The sequence below is a fragment of the Physcomitrium patens genome, chromosome 23 (genome assembly GCF_059467195.1).
Source record: "Physcomitrium patens ecotype Gransden chromosome 23, ASM5946719v1, whole genome shotgun sequence".
Taxonomy (NCBI): Eukaryota; Viridiplantae; Streptophyta; class Bryopsida; order Funariales; family Funariaceae; genus Physcomitrium; species Physcomitrium patens.
This window is the reverse complement of record NC_143432.1, coordinates 9483352-9505849: the sequence shown is the minus strand read 5'-3', so window position 1 is coordinate 9505849 and position 22498 is coordinate 9483352. Positions and strand designations below refer to the sequence as shown.

General features: G+C 32.4%; 3 protein-coding genes across 9 annotated transcripts; 1 reads left to right on the top strand and 2 right to left on the bottom strand.

Annotated features, from left to right (window-relative positions):
- Positions 1-4646: 4646 nt before the first annotated feature.
- LOC112275642 (uncharacterized) lies at positions 4647-7139 on the bottom strand. 4 transcript variants are annotated; one of them, XR_002967774.3, is made up of 4 exons: positions 6365-7078; positions 5840-6127; positions 5201-5584; positions 4647-5085 (listed from the first exon to the last, which is right to left on the bottom strand). XR_002967774.3 is itself a non-coding variant. In XM_024506184.3 (3 exons), the coding sequence occupies exons 1-3, from the start codon at positions 6965-6967 to the stop codon at positions 5006-5008; spliced, it is 843 nt and encodes a 280-aa protein (XP_024361952.1). In that variant the 5' UTR covers positions 6968-7079; the 3' UTR covers positions 4647-5005. The 4 variants fall into 4 exon arrangements, 1 of the variants encoding a protein (XP_024361952.1); XR_016500327.1 differs by having other exon boundaries at positions 5201-6127; positions 6365-7139; XM_024506184.3 differs by lacking the exon at positions 5840-6127 and having other exon boundaries at positions 5201-5360; positions 6365-7079.
- A 1782-nt stretch (positions 7140-8921) lies between these two features.
- LOC112276178 (uncharacterized) lies at positions 8922-10781 on the top strand. The gene is made up of 2 exons (XM_024507268.3): positions 8922-9766; positions 9998-10781. Exons 1-2 carry the CDS (start codon positions 9242-9244, stop codon positions 10178-10180), a joined length of 708 nt encoding a protein of 235 aa, XP_024363036.1. The 5' UTR covers positions 8922-9241; the 3' UTR covers positions 10181-10781.
- Positions 10782-11863: 1082 nt separating this feature from the next.
- Positions 11864-14253, bottom strand: LOC112276179 (uncharacterized). Of its 4 annotated transcripts, none has more exons than XM_090246583.1 (5): positions 14113-14253; positions 13530-13898; positions 13026-13280; positions 12363-12746; positions 11864-12219 (listed from the first exon to the last, which is right to left on the bottom strand). In XM_090246583.1, the coding sequence occupies exons 4-5, from the start codon at positions 12742-12744 to the stop codon at positions 12140-12142; spliced, it is 462 nt and encodes a 153-aa protein (XP_090102709.1). In that variant the 5' UTR covers positions 12745-12746; positions 13026-13280; positions 13530-13898; positions 14113-14253; the 3' UTR covers positions 11864-12139. The 4 variants fall into 4 exon arrangements, with proteins under 4 accessions (XP_090102709.1, XP_024363039.1, XP_090102710.1 ...); XM_024507271.3 differs by lacking the exon at positions 14113-14253 and having other exon boundaries at positions 13026-13066; positions 13207-13280; positions 13530-14110; XM_090246584.1 differs by lacking the exon at positions 14113-14253 and having other exon boundaries at positions 13026-13066; positions 13207-13406; positions 13530-13985.
- Between the last annotated feature and the right edge of the window lie 8245 nt (positions 14254-22498).

Below are 22498 nucleotides of genomic sequence, written 5' to 3'. Positions count from 1 at the left end.
AGACAGTCAGTGGATACAAGGTCGTGAGTATAAAGCAGTATTGAAGATTAGCAGATTGGATTGTTCGGGGTTCTCTGTAACGTCTAGAGACCTACCGACTGGGACAAAAAGGATTTCGGCGAGCAGTCGAAGGACATCCGTATAGATTTATAGTATATTCTTGTAATTATTTATATTCCAACAGTCAAAAACTAATAGACTGCTTGAATATTAGCGAATCTCCATACTACCTTCTACAGCCAGACGCCCGGTGCATTCTCGAGCAAGAAAGCACATAATATGACATCGATGGCTTGAATCTTTCCATATTTTTGTAATAATTTTTGATGTTGCATACCACCTTGAGCTTTTGCCACATATTTGGGTCCATCTAATCTTGCATGTTTTGCAACCAAAGGAATTTCATATCAAGCCAAAGCACTTTCGGGATCAATACCAATCACCACCACTACTAGTTGTAATTAATGATCAACAAGAATACAAAGTGGACAACATTTTGGAGAATTACTACCTTCATCATAGCAGTAGACATCCAGAACTTTAGTACAAAGTTCTTTAGAAAGGTTATTCTATCGATGATGCAACATGGGAACCTATACAAAACCTCACCTATTGCAAAGAAGAAATTTGGAGATACCATTATAAGCAAAACAAGGATGTTTTTCATTAGTAAAAGGAGATTAATTGTAATGGGGTATAGATAAGATATTTGTATTATTGACATATAGGAATAGATAGTTAGAACCATGGAAGTTTTTAGAATTGAGGTTAGATTAGTAGATCAAGTAGGATCTATCGTCAAACATTTTGTAAAGAGTTTAAAGTAATTATTTAGGTGGCACCTATCATAGAACCTTCTAAAAAGACTTTAAGGTAGTTATTTAAGTGAAATCCATGATTTAAGAACATTCTAGAAAGTCCAGGGTTATAGAACAAAATATAAATAGGACCAACCAAGGCCTTTGGAGTATCTAGTCAAGTATGGCTTTAGACCCTTTCTCTTAATACAATTGGATTTTATATCTTCCTGTTTTGTTCTATTGTGTTCTAATTTTGGTTGCTTAGATTTATCTTCTATGTGTCATTCTATTTAATTCTATTCTGTTTTGTTCTAGTCCAATTTGTCCTACCTTGTTATGAAGTTTTATGTTGCTGTGGATTAGAAGGGTCTTGGATACTTGGAATAGACTCATCTTATTTCACTTACTAAGACTTTATTTTGATGAATTTATTTCTAATAATATTTTTATAATTCATAAATTCATTCAAATTTTAATAAATAATTAAATAAAAAATAAATTATATATATATATATAATTTAAATAAATTAAAATTATATTTTTAATAATTCTATAAATTAAGATACATTGATAGAATTCACACCAAAATTTTAAGGTATAAAAAGTTTTAGATTTAAAGTACTACAAAAATAAATTGAAATATCTTGTATATTATTGAGGAAATGATATTAATAAATGTTCAAAGGAGCTATCTAAGATTCTTACAAATGAGTCAAAATATATTTTTTTTATATTAATTATGTTTATCAAAATCTAAGATCAATCATTGATAATTTGATTTTTTAATTAAGAAAATATGAGTTTAAAAATCCACTTATAAAAATTATGTGAAATATATAGAATTAATAGCTAATAAATTCATATTAAAAATTTTAATATAAAAAATTATTAGATGAAGCTATTATATTATTTTAACTCAAGAAATATTAAAATTATGATAAAGATCTTCAAAAAAAGATAATAATAAATAAGATAAAAATTAAATAATAAATAATAAATAAATAAAAAATAAGATATAATTTCTTTAGTACCACAATCTTACAAGAGACTCTTAAGACTTATTAATATTATAAGAAGAAGATTATATATTAAAAAATATATGAAATATATTATTTAAAGATATTTATGAAGGTCTTAATAATTATTAAATTATAAGATGGTCTTTTATCTTATAAATGATATTATTAATAATTAAAAAGACTTATTGATAATTTTTGTATAGAATATAGATTAAAATTGATTGTCAATATTCTTTAACAGATCTCAAATTTCATTAATTTATGAAGTAATTTAATTATTTTTTGTAAAACTTATTGATTAGAAGAAAAAATAATATAATATATATCTATGTTATTAAAATAAATATAAATAAAAAAAATTCAAAAACTTATTAAAAAAAATTCAAAAACTGATTAAAAAAAATTGTATCTTTCTAAAGAAGCTTTAAAGATATTTTTTAGATATTACTTCGATGTATAAACTTTTCTAGTTATGCCATGTGGCTATTGAAACTTGTCTTATAATTTTCCTACTTTTACAAAATTATATTAAAAATAACCTACAACTTGACTCTTAAGCCATAAGCCTTATAATTTTTAAAAAGATTCTTTTAAATCTTCTTTTGTCACAAATATATACATTTATTCCAATAGTTACTTAAATGATTAAGTAGAAGCAGGTAAATATATATTAATTTTATAAAGTCTTCTAGAAAAGCTTTCTATAAGCTTCATAGACATAGTTTTGATTTTAAATATATTTGTAGGTTAAAAACTTTGCCATCAAGTTAACCACGTGTTAGGAGCTTGTAGAACAAGCTAAGTATGTGGTGCATATATACATAACTTGTCTTGCAAGTTAAGACATATGGCTAGCAAAGTCAACATATATTAGAAGTCATATAGAATATCGCCTTTTTGATCTTAGTTAAAAAGTATATATGGAGGCAAGAGTGAAGCCTTCTTCACTCTTGTTAATGCCTTTCTAGTCCTTAGTCTTATTTTAAGACTTTCTAGTTTTCTTGTTTTTGGTAATAGCCATTCTAGTTCAATAATATATCATCTTTGAGTGACTTTTTAATTTCTTTCAGTGATACAAGGGTGTATTAAGGATTTTCTTTCTTCAAGATTCATGTGCTTGACATCTTTATAGATAGTATATATTTGAAACAAAATTAAAGCCATCTTTAGTTTTTTTAACTTCTTTCTTATATTTTATTCTAAGTTTAAGATTCTTTAACCTCTTTGCAATTAACAATAGTCATTTCAATTTTTTTCTCTATTTTATAGTTATTTATTGTTTGTTTATTTTTTCTCTTCTTCAATTATATATAAATATATTATTTTTTAATTTTTATTTAAATTCATATATTATATATTAAATAATTAATTTATAAATATATCTATTTAATTTTATAATATACAATATTATAAAAAGAAAAAAAAAGACTTAATATTTAATAGCTTTAAAAATAAAATTTTATACTTTAAATATAAATAAATTTAATCTTTCATAAGTTTAAATTTTTTCTTTTGACTTGACTTTAATTTAAAGAAAGCTTGCTGATCTTAAATTATTATTGAATTGTAATATCTCTTGTCAAGTATTTATTTTCATGTTCTAATTTTAATTATTATTATTGTTATTTATTATTATTTTTATTTATTATTATTATTATTATTATTATTATTATTTTGCATTGAAATTAACAAGTTGTTAAAAAATTGTTTAAAAGAATTTCACACCACCTACTAGCTTGATCCAAAATCCATACAATTTAAGCTCAATATAAAGACTATAAGGACTTAACTTAAATTAAACAATAGAATAGACAAATTAGTAATTTGTAAAGTAGTCTATATTCACAATTTATTTAAATAGAATGCTAAAATAAACAACAACATTAACAATTGTCCTAATCTTGTGTACTTAGTACCACCAACCATTAACTTAGGTGGTTATTTATACTATTTTTATTACTAATAGCTAGTTGTCTTTCTATTAGCAACTACTCACTAGCTTGACCTAATCTACTATAATCCAAACTCTACGACGTTTGATTTTTATGACCTAATCTACTATAATCCAAACTCTACGACGTTTGATTTTTATGTGGGTCAAATATTTTCAACCTATCTTCTATTGCTTAAATCTTACAAGTCCAAATCTTCCTATTGGATTGGTTCTTCCAAACGCCCTTTGATCAACTAAACAACTTAACAAACACATTAAATTGAAGTTAAATATGCACTGGAGCCGTATTCCATTATTTCCATCTGGGTGCGATCTCGTTTCCTATACTACGTGTGAAGTTTCGATTGAAATTCTGCACCAAGTTCTCTAATAAATAATGTCGGACATCTAACTCTTGCCCCCGTTGTAATGTTATTCGAAGAAAGTTACATGTCTAGGAATTCTTCGACGTTCTTACCAACAGTAACTAACACACGGAAGAGCCGCACCAAGAAACGGGATGCACAGTCTCCTGTGTGCGCTTGCTGAGTTATGGTGGCCTGCATGGAACAGGGGGATAATCCTACTGAAGTGAATCGATCCCAAAGCCTAGCACCAAAACACAGAAACTGCGAATCCTCAGTTCCGTCTACAGATGAGCATCACGACAATGCTATGAAAGAGATTCTCTGAGCAGATGGAAGATTCTACACTTGCTAAGTGTGGTCGACATTTGACGAACTCTCTACCATTGTTATGACTGATCGACATGGGATAGACCAGCAGAAAGAGAGCGAGGACAATGTTTGTTGTTTTGTAAATTGTGGTTCATACGGGTGTAGAACGATGCATTTTGGAAGCAGACGGTTTCAGGTTCCACAAAACAAACATAAGTAGATGAACCAATAAATAAATAAACATAATCTTGCAATTGCAACAATACAACAACAACCGTCTTCCGCAAGTGTGTCAGAAGTTCACAAGATGACAACCCACAACATCATCTACCCATCGACTACACACACACAGCCGACGCTACTGGTCAGTTTCTTCACCAACGGACTTCCAGGATATGAAATGCTCATTAGCCACTTCTGAGAGTATAATGCTCAATGCTGTTCTAAATAACCAGTGACCGCATCATATTGACTATGCAAGATCTGCAAAAAGTTTCCTTGCTTCATTAAGATCGATGGTAAATGGCGTCACAACCTAAGTTCTTCATGGTCTAGTCCATGACACAAATCTCCACTTTACGTTGTGCTTCCCGGCCCCACTGGATGAGGCATAGCACTACTGGGTTCACTTTTGTCCTCCACAGGGACCTCTACGTCTGAAAAAACAATGAACTCATTAATGCATGTGACCTAAAAATGAACTGCAAGGACTTGTTACGGTTCTAGACATGGAAAAGAAAATATGCTTCAACAAAGCTGAAGCATTCATACCTGGTCTTTCGTCATGCTTGAGACTTGGGCGAAAAAACTTTGCCATCCAATTTCGAAGAAGTGTAATTAGATTTTGATCGCTCTGTAGGTTTCTTGGTTCTCCATCCCAATAAAGTGTTGCAGGGGCAGATGGATTTGTCTTTGGTGGCCCGTATATAATCTGAACACTCTTATATAAACTCAAGCTGTCAGACGTCAGTTTTATTGTACCCGTAGGTATGTGAAGCACCAAGTATTCACTATAGGTATCACGCGAATTTCCCGTCATAACAAAAGTTTGATTCTTCTTCAAAACTGCTTTCTTCAGCTCTACACCATACCTTGACTCCCTTAATTCGATTTCAAACTCGGTTTTGTTGATCACATCCATTTTCAACTTCATCTCTGAATTTCAGATCAACACGTTCCCTATGTACTGTTAAGTGACGTGGATTATTTTCGCTCTTGACACTAACGGATATTTGTTTACCGTAACGACAGATTAGGTGCACTATTGCATACAAGTGTGGTGGATATACAATGAAAGGTCACTCTCCGTCGGATTTCAGTCTAAGATATCAGTGTAGCATTTGATGCAATCATTATCTACAGAGTATTCGAACCTAATAAAGCTTCGAAAACAATACAGGTATGTGCTACCTGGCACACTTTATCGTAAAGGTACTTGTATCTGTCGAATTTTAGATTCAGAAAATGTGCTTGTCTCTTCGATGCCTTTGTCGAGCCGCTCGTGATGATTTAGTGCTTGCACAATATCCAATAATGGGAAAAGGGGAAAAATGCAGCAAACGCAAACAAAGCCGCAGAGCTAATGAAAACGCTGACGGTAGTTTTTTTACGCTTTCCTGGAGAGCGACAGTTTGACAGATTCGCAAATCTGAAGTTCTCGCAGTCCGATCGAAGTCGACTTTCTCGACTATCTAATTCCTACGAGAACACATATCCACGAAGCTGTTGTTAAAAACCGAGTTCGACCTACAGGTCCCTTGAGGCATGTTCAAGGCCTATAATATCAGTTTAACACAAACTTGGACTGGATTATCTTGGTCCCAACAAAACACAACGCAATGAGATTTCATCTCAAATGGACTTGTCACAACAACCAAGTCACGGTCGTAGGTCTGTCTAAACACATCGTGACGGACTGTGAGTTCAATAAAATACCTTTTTGTAGACATGGTCTTCCTCAAGTTTATCCTCCAGATATTGAATTTTCTGATGCTTTTGCCAAACACCAACGAAACTGACGACGGAAGCAAGTATTGATAGTACAATTGCGATAAAACACTTGCTGCAGGTGAAGAAGTGCTCATTCCCCTGAGCCACAGCCGTGAAGACCACACCTTGGAACACGCTGTAAAAGCCCACCAGATTGTAGATCTCGTTCTTCAATGATTCAACCTGCTTCGTCTTCCGCTCAATACTGGAGGCAACCACTATCGACTTCTTATCCCACTCTTCTAGAGCCTCTCTGTACACCGGAGGAGTCCGCTGATCTTTAATCCACAGCAACGCCTTGATCTTTTCGTAGTTGTTGCGCTCTTTCAACGGTGCGTCGTTCGATGTGGCTCTCTCTGCCTCTCTCTCCAACTGATCTACATCGACTTCGCTCAGCCGCGGATCTGCACCTACATCAATACGCAACCTATCGACTTCACTCTGCAACCGATCTACATCGACTTTTCTCTGCAACTCATATGTTTCGATTTTACTTTGCAACTCATCGACTTTTCTCTGCAACTGACCAACATCGATTCCAGTCGCCATGACCTAACCCTTAAACAGTGCACATTGCAAGACGGTGGGAACAATTCTCACCTCTGACCTTTTACACTGTCATGTATCCTACATCCCCAGGCCCTTCTAAAGACATTTCATCGAAATACAGTACAGTGTCCATCTACTTTTCTCTTTGAATATAGGATAACTAAGACGCTTGCAAGTAGATAATGAATTTTAAATGTAATGCAGTTTGAATGCAAGGGTGCTCCTTGTATGCAATTCCAGCGTGCAATAAAATTGAAATCTCGTTTCATGTTCTTTGGAAGTGAGGAAATCTGTATCCTATATTAGTTAATATAAGACAAGTAAAACAATGTTTTACATTGAAAGGCCCGTTCATCTGCTCGAGTTTGCAATAAGCTACGCCTTGTAAGAATTGAGAATTATTTGCACTAGGCGGATGCTAGGTTGTCGGCCAACCACCCCATTAACATGGAATAGAGATGCAATTTGATAAGTAGGCCCACTCAAAAGTCTGTACATGTGGTAGCATCAAAAACAACGAAGGGAGGCGAAGTTGCTTGGAGCATCTTGGACACATTTGAGAATCGGTATACTCGGCAGCAGCAGGAATAAACGAGTGTAATAGAGCCACTAAGACAATCCTTAGGTGGGCCAGGGCCATAAAGCGGGGCGTCCCGCTGTAAAAGAGCAATTCAAGGGCCAAAACCACCATGGTTCTTTTTATTAAACATACATTTCTCCAAGATCAACGATCTTGTGGTCTTCTTTCTTTTGATGGGAGCCTTCTTTCCTTACCCAACGTTGTATCGATCTCAATCTATCTTTTTCTGGGCAGGACTCGTTCTGCCCGCAGTTAATTGTTTCGTCTGAGAAGGTATTCTCAGGCCCTACATGTTCTTCCTATTGATAGAGGCAATATGGTGTGAATCGTCTACATCATTCAGACCCAGTTTATCAACATATTGAAAATTCGTTCCCAAGGCAATTCATTTAATGAACAAAATACCATGGTGACTTATATGAAATTAGCTATTATATTTTAGAGAGTTATTCAAATGTGGCACCATATTCAAGATTTTTTGTTATTATCAACTTCTACAAGTGGGTTGTTCGGAAATTCATTGTTAACAGTGGTAGCAGCAACAACAATAAAAAATGTTAAAAAGATGCATCTAGAGAAAAATAGTATATAGTTGATGACCATTACGCACCAGGTGTAATTTATTTACTATCAACCACAGGGGAAAATTCTCTCGAAACTTATAACTGGAGAAAAACAATTCAAAAGAAATAGACTGCTTTTTCATGTTCTATGAATGATGGCTTTCAGGACTGCCTCTTTTTAAGTGATTTTAATCACATTTTTCATTAACATTCATTTATGTGCTATATTAAGTATAATATAAAACTCATAGATCAAACTGTGTCCTTTATTACAAACGTAGGACAAAATTCCCAATATTCTGCATTAGAAGGGTCTGGTCATTTTGTTCATTTGTATTTTGTACATTGGACAACCGAGATTCCTCATAGCGGGCGGATGCCCCAACTTGTCAGGCCTTGGTCAACCCACCCAGAGATGCCCGTAGCGACAACGTAACTCTTAATTAATTATGCTGCTACAGACATAACAATTATCACGTGTGTGTTCAATATGCTCATAACCACTTCATGACCCTTCCCTGTTTTTATGCTACCAATTTACCGATTGTCAGAAGGGCTCAGGGCATCCTTCCATGCATGATCGGGCGGGACGAGCGTCGCTAAACTACAAAATACATTAATAGTTTTAGTAATGGCAGCTCGTCCTTCGCCAATTTTGGCAAGCGGAAAAGGTGGGTGGAGTAGTCCACAAATGAATCTGTGGACTTTTGGCGTGTAATAGGAAATCATTTGGTTTTTATGTGACCTCATATTATAGATCCCTTGCTTGATTATTAGAATGGTCTTTTTATAATGTACTAACGGTCTTAAAGTGCCTCACTCCCTTACTATAGAAGTGCAAATTTTGAAATTGGGTGGATTTTGCCTGGCGGGGATCACTGGTTGCGGGACAAAGTCCAAGAATAATTTTGCCTCCCATTGAGCATGGCACGTGCCAACTTGCATCTAGACCCCTTGTTTCTGAGCTGATTCTCCGACAAACCTCTATTCTCTGAGTGCACATAGATCCCGATTTCTGGAAGGCGTACCATTTTGCTGAATCAAGCAGACAAAGGATGAAGGACAGTGTGAAGTTCAATAGACAGGGTTTTTACCGCCAACTTGCGGTGTGCACTGTTGAAGGCTTAGATCATGGCATTTGAGTTGCGCAATGGTCATGCGCAGGGAGAATCGCCTGCAGGTCCGTCGCAGGCGATTGTTGATGTAGATCAATTGTCTGAGGAAGTGGATAAATTGGAGAGAACGGCATATCAAGAGGTTCAGCCCGGGTCGACTGAACTGCCTAGCTTCTACAAGGTCATAAAGACCTTGATGTGGATTAAAGATAACCGCACTCCTCCGGTGTACAGAGAGGCTCTTGAAGAGTGGGAGAAGAGGTCGAAAGTGTTTGCCTCCAGTATTGAGCGGAAGACGAAGCAGATTGAATCTCTTAAGAACGAGATTTACAATCTGGTAGGGTTCTACAGCGTGTTCCAAGGTGTGGTGTTCACAGCTGTGGCTCAGGGGAATGAAAAATGGCTCACGTGCTACAAGGTTGCAATCCCTATTACGCTATCATTGCTCGCTTCTCTCGTCAGTTTCATTGGTATTTGGGAGAAGCTTAAAAAGATTCAGTTTCACGAGGGAAGAATTAACAGTGATCTCAGCTACAAACAGGTACTTTTTGATCTCTTCACGTTGTGCCCAGACAGCCCAACAACCCTGTTTTGTTGTTTTGAATAAGTCCACGTCAAGTAATATCTCGGTGTGCCGTGTTTTGTTTGGAAGTAGAGAATCCTGTTTAAGTCTGTTACATCCATATTACAGGCCATGAACGTGCCTCAAAGGACCTAACGTCAGGTCGAAGTCGGTCTCTCACAAAAGCTTCGTGGATATGTGTCCTCGTAGACCCTAGAGCGTTTCGAGAAAAAACTTCTAGATGATGCCAAGAACTTCAGATTTGCGAAGCTCAAAGCTGTAGGTACACAGCCTAAAGAAACTGCCTGGGGCACCTACTTCGGCGCTGTGGCTTTGCTTGTAGTCTCATTATTTCTCCCCAGTTCATTTTATTGGATGTTGTGCTTGCACTAAATCATCACGACCGGCTCGACACCGAAATCAAATAGCCATTTACACTCTCTGAACCTGAAGTACGATAGATACTGGTACGTTTACGATAAACTTTGCCAAATCGCTTGTATCCAGTGACCCTTTTCAAAGCTTTATTTGCTTCAGATCCTGTGTAGAGGATGAGTGCATCTGATGCATTGGTGATGTCTTAGGCTGAAAATCCGACGGATTGTGAACTTTCAATGTGTACGCACCACATTTTTATGCAGCAGTGCACTCAATATGTCGTTGGGTTAGCAAGTTTTCTTTCGTGTCTAGAAAGAAAACAATCCACTGCTTTTGACATTGCTTAGGTTACGTCTTGATCCGAGATTCGGACATGGATTTGAAGAATTACAAGGTTTTTACTTATACTTCACTTACATACTTACATTGTATAAGTAAAAACCTTAAAATTCTCTAATTCTTTCACTGTCATTTTATGATATTTTTCAGTTCTATATTTTAAAATAGCGGTTTTATAATGTACTAAATATTGGGCTACTGTGGGTTGACTTATATTTATAAAACACTGCTTCCAGTCTACTCACGTTTAAAATTAATAAACTGTATTGAAGTTCTGCATACGGTCTATTAAATAAGTTTACTAATGTAAGTAAATGAGTCGTTTAATCTATCGTTTCATTCTGAATAAGAACTTTATAATTCTCTATTCCACAATTGTCAATTTCATTATGAATCAGTATTTTAATTTAATTGATTCTTGAAACAAATAGTGATTTTTTTGATGCATTTACTATTCGGCTGCAATAGGTTAAATCATATTTAGAAAACACTGATATCAGTCAACTCACATTTGAAGTTAATAAACTATAATGGACTCTTGCGTACTATCTATGAAATAAATTCAGTAATGTAATTAAATAAATGATATATTTATTTCATTTAATACTAAATATATTACGGGCCTCAGAACAGTAATTGTAAAATATGCAATGCATCATTTTGAAAGATTTGTAACTACGTCCGCTCTCAGTTGCTACACTCCGAACAATAGATATAGTTGAAACCCGCTTCAAGTATGTATATAATCATTGATAGACATCAAACTCTTACCATCGTTGCAAAAATAAACTAGAAGAGCTGTGTACCTCGGAGCTCTATAATGCTCTAAACAATGTTTGTGGCCAGTTTCTTCTGACACAGTACTCAGATTCACAAAAGACTCAGAGCAAAGTTGCACCAAGAAATGGGACACACATCCTGCTATATGCGCTTGCTTGCTGTTAATTGTCCGCCTACATTGCAGAGGGATGGCAACTCTGCCGAAGTCGACCAATCCGACTTCCAGCACCAAAACTCGGAAATTGCTAACACTCAATTTCCACTACACGTGTGCATCACAACCATGCTTTCACACAGTCTCTCAGCAGATACAACGCACTGCATCACGACTCCACACTTGCTCAGTGGCGTCGACATTGGTCGAACTCCCTCCCATTGTCATGTTGTCATCGACAGAGGTCAGACCAGCAGAGAGAAAGAGAGTGTGCGGACAATCTTTATGGTCTTCTTACTTGTACTTCACACGGCTGTGGCAAGATACATTTTGGAAGCAGATGTCTCCAGGTTCCACGAAACAAACATAAACAAATGAAAAAATAAACGCATGCTTGCAATCGCACCACTACACCGAGACACGTCTTGCACAAAGGTGTCAGAAGTTCACACGACACGACAAATCACAATATCATCAATCCATACGCACAGCCGAGGCGACGTCCAATTTTCCCATCGACGAACTTCCCGGATATGTAATGCTGAATAGCCACTTCTGAGAATGGTAGCTGTTATAAACAATCAACAATCGTATCATACTGACTATGCAAATCTGGAATAAGGGTCTATTCTTCTTTAGGAACAACGGTAGATGGTCGTAACAACCCAAGTACTTCATGGTCTTGTGCCTGACACAAATCTCTACTTCACACCCGTACCTCCTGACGGCACTGGATCAGTGGTAACACTGATGGGTTCACCATTACCCACCGCGGTACCCTCTGCATGTGAAAAATCAATCAACTGATTAATGCATGGAAACAAAAATATAAATATAAATAAAGAATAAAAAAACGGCAGGGACATGAGTCAATATCGGACACGGAAGAGAAGTACTGCTCTAACATAGCCAACGCACTCAAACCTGTTCTCGGATCTGGGTGGCGATTTTGGCGAGAAATGAATTTTAGCACCCGTGCAAAAATATTTGATGAGGATGTTGTGTGCTTTGCGTCTCTTCGAACTCCTTCCCAATAAAGTTGTGGTTGGGCAGTGGAATCTTTCTCCGGTATTCTGCATTTAACTGTTACACTCATGTATTCAGCCATATCATCAGGTGTCACTTTTATTGTACCCGTCGGATTGTGAAGCACCAAGTACTCACTATAGGTATCAGATGTATCTCGCCTCATACAGTACTTTTCGTTCGGTTTAATCCTTGCTTTCGGCTGCTCTACATGAGGCCTTTCCTCCTTCAGTTCTAACTCAAATTCGGTTCCGTTGAACACATCCATCTTCAGTTCCATGTCTGAATCTCAGATCAACACGTAACCCAAGAAGTGTTAAAACCCGTGGATTGTTTTCTCTCTACACTCGAAGGGATACTTGCTTCCCACACGATAGAATAGGTGCACTACTGCATACATGTGTGGTGCGTACATATTGAAAAGTCACTCTCCGTCGGATTTCAGCCTAAAGCATCAGTATAGCATTAGATGCACTCATTTTCCACAGGATCTGAACCAAATAAAGCTTTGGAAAAGGCCACTGGATACGAGCTACCTGGCAAAGTTTATCGTAAACGTACCAGTATCTATCGAACTTCAGCTTCAGAGAATTTGCTCGACTCTTCGATGTGGATGTCGAGCCGGTCGTGATGAGTTAGTGTGAGCACAACATCCAATAAAATGAACAGGGGAGAAATAATGCGAATACAAACAAAGCCACAGCGCCAAAGTAGATGCCCGGGGAGTTCCGTTAGGCGGTACCCTTTTTCTTGCCTTTTGCAGCTCCGCAAATCCGATGTTCTCGGATTTCGATCGACGAAGACTTCCTCGACGCTCTAAATCCAACGAGGCCACATATCCACGAAGCTTTTGTGAGAGACCGACATCGACCTGACGTTAGATTCTTTGGGGAACGTTCAAGGCTTATAATATGGGTGTAACACGGACTTGTACAGGATTCTCTGATTCCAAACAAACCACGACACACTGAGATTTCATTTCAAATGGGCTTGTTCTAAACATCCGAAACAGGATCACAGGTTTGTGCGAACACATCGTCACGGGCTCTGAGTTCAGAAAATAACCTGTTTCTAGCCTTGATCTTCCTCAAGTTTAATCTCAAAATACTGAATCTTCTGATGCTTTCTCGAAACACCAATGAAACTGACGAAACGATCGAGCAACGATAGTACAATTGGGATGTAAAACTCTTGCGGCTCGTGAAGCGATCATTCTCCTGAGCCACAGCCGTGAACACCACACCTTGGAACACACTGTACAAGCCCACCAGATTGTAGATCTCGTTCTTCAAAGATTCAACCTGCTTCGCCTACCGCTCACTGCACTGAAGGTGAACACTTTCGACTTCTTCTCCCACACCTCCACAGCCTCTCCGTACACCAGAGGATTGCGGCAATCTTTTAATCCACTGCAAGGCGTTGGGCTGCTCGTAGCTGCGGGGCAGACCCACCGAAGTAGGATTCAAATTAGGTTTTTAATTCTCTGTCCAACTGCTCTACTTGTCTTTCCAACTGATCCACATGGACTACAATGGCTATAACCTAATCTTTGAACGGTGCAAACCATGAATTGAAGACAACAACAGTGTCCTCGAAAGTTTACACTGTGGTGCATCCTTCGTCAGCTTGAGTCAGCAAGATACTGTACCTCTCGGAAATGCGAATTATTTGTGCTCCGTGAACGCTAGCCAGTCACCCCGTTCACAGCGAATCTTCTGCAAGGCGGCAAATTGGCCCACTTCGAATTACATAAAATGGTAGAATAAAAAAAAACGATGATGAGTGACAATGTCGCTCGGAGCATCTCTGGGTGGGCATGGTCAATCAGGCCGCGGGTAAGGGCAGATTACATTCCATCAGCCCGGGCAGCTTCAGGGTCCTCTGCCCCGCTACCGCCCGTTCCATCGTCCCTTCCTGCCCCTTCACGCACTGTCAATGTACTTTCATCCGTTGTGCAAACACTAACCGAGCTAAGCGTGGGAGTCATTTCATGCTTCACTAATTCTCAGATTCGGGGTTTGAGCTTGTTCTTCAGATAGCTGGAGCATTTTTGAATCCAAGACACGCCGTTGCATCTTGGTTTGTTTGTATTTGTACTGGCATGAATATTCTATGAAGCACTTACAATAACTCTACTATGACCAATGTTAATTAGATTATAGATCTTAATTGGGCATATTGTGTGTCTATATATATATATATACATATATACATGTGTATATACTATAGGAATCTACTTGTAGTGCAAACTGGTGGAGTAAAATTAAAATTAATTAATTAATAATAATAATAATAATCATGCAAAAGTTAAAGTTGTACTGAAGTCAAAATCATGTTTTTTTTTTTTTTTTTTTTTTTTTGGCTTTAAAAATTTAAAAATTTAGAATTGAGAGAAGTAGGACATAAGCATTAGAATATGTTTTTAGAAAAGAACTTAAACACTTTTATTTTAATTGTGTTATAGTAAAGTTTAATCTATTCTTTGTGTACTTATATTATCTTTAGTGTTTTGATTTATTCTTGTCAATAAAGAGAGTGAATTTAACATCTAAAACAACAAAATTTGCTATGATTGAAAGACATGCTACAAAAATTTTATAACAAAAAACTCACAAAAATATTGAAAATATCCCTTCATAAAAGTTAAATGTTAGAATTTTCTTATTTTTAAGGAGAAAAAATTGGCTTTTTTTTTTTTGTTAAAGGCAATCTTTGCTCAATTAGAATTTTGGTGTTAAAGCTAATGTGCAAAAAAAAGAAGTACTTGCTAATTTACTAACAAAAACATTAATGGAGGATCAACACCACATGGTGATAAAAGCTTTAAGATTGAAAGTCTTTGAATTCATTTTAGGATTTAAATGCCACAACACCTTCTTGTTGATTTTGAAAGCTTTTAGGACTTCTTTTGTTGATATTCTTTGATATATCTCTTCCTTAGATATGGATTTAAGTGAGAATGAGGACTTGAAGATGATTGAAAAGTTTAAAGGAGAAAATTTCTACTATTGGAAGAAAAAAATGGAGATTCTTTTGACATCTTTAGATCTTTGGGATATTGTAGATGAAAGTAAAGACTTTTCAAGCACCAATACTAGTATGAAGAAAAAAAAAGAAGTATAAACTTTGTAAAAAAGAAAACTTTTGGATTGATTGTAATTAATATTAATGATATCAATTTTTCACATATTTTTGCTTGCAATAAATCAACAAAAGTATAGAAGACTCTTTGCAAAATTTATAAGAGCAAAAGCCTTGCAAGCATTCAATAAACAAAGAAAAAAATTGAACAATAAGAATGGAAGAAGGTAATGATTTCATAGCTTATATCAATAAAATAAAAACTCTTGCAAATCAATTAACAATTATTGATAAATCAATAGATGAATATGACATTATCATGACCTTAATTTTAAGCCTTGTCAAATCCTACAACTACCTTATTATGGCATTGGAATCCATAAAAATAAAAAAACTTATATTATGATTTGTTATGACAAGCCTTACTCATAAAATAAAATAAAATAAAATAAAATATACATACATACATACATACATACATATATATACATACATACATATACATACATACATACATACATACATATATATACATACATACATATACATACATACACACATATATATACATACATACATACATATATATATATATATATATATATATATATATCAAAGTGAAGATTTGACTCTCTTTTAAGACAAGCCAAAAGTAGCTATTCTAACAAATGTTGTATTTTGTGAAATTTGCTTGAGAATGCACTAGGTACTTTGTTGTAGAAGATAAAGTAGAACTTAAAGCAAGAAGATCTTAATAATTCGAATAGAATCTTAAAAAAAAACTCCAATTAAATTATAAAAATTCTAATAAATCTTTAATTAAATGCCAAAAGAGCCTTAAAGTAATTATAAAAGAAACATAATGAAATCATAAATTAACCTTAAAGAAATATATATAATAAAAAAAATCCTAAAGAAATATATATATATATTTTTTAAATATTAAAAATAAAAATCTTCATTGAATATTAATCAAGTTTTAATTTAATCCTTAACAAATCCTAATAAAATCTTTAACCAATTCTAATCAAATTCTAACCAAATCTTAATAAAATCTTGAATAAATCATAATCAAGTTCTAAAACAAATCCTAATAAAATCTTAATAATATATTAATCAAAAATTAGATCAAATCTTAATAAAATTCTAATCAAATCTTAATCAAATTATTATCAAATCCTAGACCAAACTATGAACTAAAATAAACCTCTATTAATTAGAAGTCTATTCTAATTCATAATAATTTAATTATCTAATTAATCTAATACTTCTTGATTATCATTTGATTTATGTCCAATAATTCAAATAACTCTCTAATTGTGAGCTAAATAAATCCCTTTGATTAGGTAATTTATTCTAGGTCACAATTATTAATTAACTTATAAAACGATTTAACAAAAATTCTTCTTACTTTTCACTAAATAACCTAGATCTTTTAACTAATTTAATTCACACTTACATAACTCACTAAAATAATGCAAGCTACTTCAATTAACTATTAAGAATTTTAAATTTAAAAGATTTTTTTTATGTGATTTTATTTTAAAATATTTTAAAATTTTATTTTATATTCTATCTTCTATTAATAAAATTTATCTAAGAATTTTTTTCATTTACAAATGAAATTATTTTCATCTAAATATTTTGTCCAATCTTAACCTAATTATAACATAATCCTATATTAATTTCATTCTTTAAAAATTTTACAAAAAATATTTGGATGTAAGTTGCTAATGTGCCATTATTGTGAGCTTAAAAGATTTTTAAATCAATAAAATGTAGAAGGATTGAATAATTCATGTCAATACAATGTTAAAGTTTACATTAACAATTATAATAACACAAAAATCAAAATGTAATTTCTTCAAAAAATCAAAACTTCTCTTTGATCTTCACTCCAATTTAGAATTGCCAATGCAATAAATTCTTGTGCTTTGCTATATTTATTTTGCTCCACTCAATTACTACTGTATAACTCGCTACAAAGTATCTAGATACAAGCCATTAATACAAGAGTATGGAAAGAAGGTTTGGCAACTACATAATGTTGCTTCACTAAAGTGCCTACGACTTGAGACTTCAATGACTTGATCTTCCAACCATACAAATAGACAAGAAAGTTTGAAAAAAAAAACTAATGCTATAGATTTCTATAATTTTTTTAAAACCCCACATTGCTATTGTATTATATTTGTGCAGAATATTTAAAAACTAGATAAAAAGTGTGAAATATATTAATTCTTAGTTTTTATTTTTTTATTAAATAAAAAAATATTTTTAAAAATATTTATTTATTTAATTATTAAATTAGAATAAATATTAATAAAGATAAATTTGAAGTATATATATATATATATATATATATATATATATATATATAAATGAGTGAATCTTATCAGCAAGAAGTACTATAATTATTAAAAATAAAAAAATTAAATTTGTACAAAGAAAAAATAGGATGTAGGATAATTTATTATTAAAATATCTATTTAATATAAAATTTAGTAGAAATATTTTTAGTATATCTATAAATAGATATGAAAAATTTCATAAAAAAATTATAGTTTGTAAAAAATGAACATTTAAAAAAAAAAAAAAACTAGGCAGTAAGCTTATAGAAAAAAGAAATGAGGCTTTGGACATCAAATAGTAGATTGGAGGTTTATAAAGTTGGATAGATAATAAGGTATTTAGATGGCACCAAGGAGGTCTCAAGTTTGAAACCCCATGGTGGCACATAGAAGAGAAGGAGAGGAAATATTCACCAAAAATCTTTAATTAATTTATTGAGAATATTTAGAAGGTTGGCCCTATAATGCTTGTATTAGGAAATTATATTGGATGACAAGGGCACTTGTTACCTATGGAAAAAAATAAGAAATTTCTTTTAATATTAGTATAATGTGTGATATCCATGCCTTTTATATATTTGTATTTTTGATAGATTGATATATAATTTTTTTCTAAAAAAGAAGAAGCCACAAGTTGATGGTGGCTTAAAGTGAAATGGCATTAATCTTCTAGAATCTTTAATCTAATTTTTTTTCTTTTAAAAAAAAAAATCCAAATTAAAAAAAAAAAATAGAATTTAAGATTTAAGAATAAGATTTAGGATTCAAGATTTAGGATTTCAAAATGGGATTTAAGATTTAGGATTTAGAATAGAATTTAGGATTTTGAAAGAACGGTAATTTTCTTAAAAAAAGAGATATAAGGAATCTCCAAGGAAGTTTTTGCTCTATCGTATTTTTGTTTTGTAAGTGTTTAATGAAAGGTGAAATTTTTTGATATTAAAGATAACTAAGTTTACAAAAGTTTCTTGTTCATGGAGTGTTTTGTATGTTCTTAAATTATAAGATAGTAGAGTAATTAGTAGCAATTAGAACCTCAGTGTTTTTTTAAGGCAAACTCTCTTTTTATGATATATTGGTGCTTTCATTGAGAGAATCTTGAAGTACTTATTATTCTTCTAGAAACAAAGAAAGATATTGATTTAGGTTTTAGAATGCCAAGAAGAGTTCATTCAAATTACTTTTTTTGAGTATTTGTGCAATTCATAGAGCAACAACAACAAGTTCAAGAGTGTGGCAAAGATACTACAAAAGCCTTACAAATTGTTGTTCAAAAGATTGAAAGATTTAAAAGAAAAAACATCACCAAATTCCTTATAATTTACATATACAAAATAGAAGTACATCAAAATTCAGAGGTAAAGATAATCTATGCTTTTGATCTTGCTGTTGTTCTTGAGATTAGAGTAAGAATAAAAGAGCTATTTGAAGATTGCATTTCTTAAAGCAAATTTATAAAACGTCTCAAAAATGAATTTTTTGAAGATGATTTTGAAAAAATGACCAAAAATTTATTTTTAGAATAAATTGAATAAAGATTTAGATGTCAAATAGATCCAAGTGAGTTGATTAAGGATTTTGAAAAGAAGTTTGGCCAATTATCAAGGTATAAAAGGCAATTACTTGATACAAAGAAAATTGAGTTATTTTAGGAAGAAATAAATGATAATTTGAAGAATAAATTATTCTTTTATTTAAAAAATAGAGCATCTAAGAAGCAGTTTGACTTTTATCTAAGCAGTAAAAGTTTAAGACTTAGAGGTAATTGATACAATCAAATCTAGTACCTTGTCCCTAAACTTCCTCATCAAGTTAAAAGATGAGTAAGATTATTCATAATCAAGTATTGGAAGAATTAATCAAAGATATAAGAGATTTGAGGATAGAAATGATAGAATTGAAAAGATTTCAAAAACCTAATACATCGAATAATTTAGAAGGGCCAAAAGGATATATCAAAAGATGTATGTAGTATGATAGTCCAATCCATAAGCACAATGAATAAGATAAATATAAAGTGGCAATTAAAGAAGGTATTATTCATTTCAAGAAAAGAAAGATAAAACTTTTAAACTCTATTGAACCTTTTAGGACCAACTTTGGAAAGAAAAGTATGAAGAAATTGGTGGAAGAGCAAACCAATAAGAGTAGTACCATATTTGAAAAAAAATAGAATCTTATGCCATTAAAATGGAATAAAAAAAAGTAAATATTGTTCATTCATAAAAAATTGATACTATAAAGAAAAGAGCTGAGGTTGTTAGAAGAATAATTGGGACAAAAGACCTAGTTGATGCTATGAGCATTAAAACCTTTTTAAGTAAAAATCAACAAGTTGTAAGTCTATATGGTATTTCAGTTGAAGAAAAGAGAGGTAGAACTACTCAATAAAAAAATTCCACTAAACTGCTCAACTAGAAGAGAGTATTGGAGAAGAAAAAAGAAAATAAAAAATATGCATCAAAGAAGGTTAAAGATAAAAATCTTGCTTGTAAACTTCCATTTGATATTGAAACATATATTGATATGAAGAATATTTTGGAAGAAAAAATTTTAGATGTCAAAGTTAAATTTACCTTAAAAGAAGTTTTTAGTATAATAAAGAGGGATTTCTATGAATTGATAATTGATGTAATAAAAAGAAAGAGACAAATGACAACCAAGGCCATTATGATTAAGGCATTAGATACTCAAATGATTAAATATGAAGAAGAAGAGATAGGACATGGATTTATCTAATTTGCAATGTTAAGAATAAAGAGAGAAGCAAACTTAAAAGACAAGACTTAGATCAATAATAATATGCTTATGGAAGTATATTAAGCATAAGAAGCTCAAGTTGCAAATTGTATCAAGTGTAATGATTATGAAGAAAATAGAGTGAGCTATTCAATTCTTTATTGGACTAAAACAACTATAAATACATACTTAAAACTTGGTGATTTAAATAATCTAGTATTGGTATTGATTGATTATAAGTTGAAAATTAACATCATGTCAAGGTAGATATATAAAAAAAATAAGTGAATAATTGACATGGATCATTGGTGGATAATTAGAGCAACAAATAACCAATAATGAGATCTTTATAGAGCTTATTTAATAATAAAGATGAGGATTAAAAATATGGAGGTGGAGCAAAAAAATTTCGTATAAAATTTAGGTATATATCTAGTAATTCTTAATTAATCTTATATCAATGCTGCAAAAATAAAAACTAAAGTTTTGAATGTTAATTCCCATTATTCTAGGATTTGTAGTTGTAATAGAAAAAAAAATAGTACAATTCCTTGCGATTAAGCCTATTCATAAAAGGCATTGAGATTAATTAAAAAAAATACTTTTGGAATTCAAAGGTAGATTTTTGGATTTTTTAAGTATACCCTTGTAAAAAAAAGATATAAAGATACAAATAAAAATTATGCCAATTATAATATAAATATTTTGAATAATAGATTTTTAGATTTGAATAATAATGGATTTATAAGTTTTAGAAAAATCAAAGATTTAAATTCAATAGATAGAAGAAGGATGAAGAACCAAGAAAAAATCTATAAAAATATAGGGTTGATTTCAAGTGAATATATTATAGATGGAATAATGATGAAGTAGGTTTAGAAGATGATTTGATACTGATTTTGAAAAGTATAGCAAAGAATAAAGAAAAAGAAGTATGGATAAATTTGCATTCAAGAGAAGCTTATAAAGAATTTAAGAAGGTAATAGAAAGTATGAAAGATGGTTCTAATTATAGACTAAACCATGAAGCTATGGTTCAAATAAAATATAGGACAATGGCTAAGAAGATTAAGCCAGTAGCTATTGAATTATCACTCAATACCATAAAACATATCAAGCAAGCATTTAAAGAGCCAAGAATAAGCGAGAAGTGAAAAATTAGACATCAATCTACTAAAAAGTCATTGACTAAACTAAAGATTAGAAGAAGTGAATTTTTAATAATACCAAAAAAGAAGATGTTTCAAAAAATACTTCTTAGACATGATAAGGCATTTGCTTTGATTTCTAATGAGATAGATTATATAGATCCTAGTATTATTGTATCAATGGTAATTTTCTCTATACCACATGTTCCATGGAATTTGAAGCCTATTATAGTATCAAAAACTTTACTTCTTAAATTAATAGAATTATTGACAAAAAAAAGTAGAGATGGAAATTTTAGAATCTTCAAATGATTTCTATTCAAATATATGGTTTATAGTGCCTAAGAAATCAAGAGCATTGAGATTTATTCAAGATATATAACTAATAAATAAGGTAATCATTAAAAATATGGAATCCAAATTGGTTAAAGATGAAGTAGCAAAACAATTTGCTTGTCATGCTATCTATTCTATTCAAGACTTATATTTAGGATTTGATCAATTCCAATTGATAGAAAAAAATATGGATCTTATAATCATGAAGATTATTTTAGATTTTATATAGATGTGTACCTTACCTCAAGGTGCAAAAAATTTGGTGGCTCATATGTAAAATATAATGAATCATATATTGAAATAATTTTTATGCCTAAGAAGATCATTCAATTTTTGGATGATATATCAATGAAAGGTTGCAAATATGAAAAAAAAAATG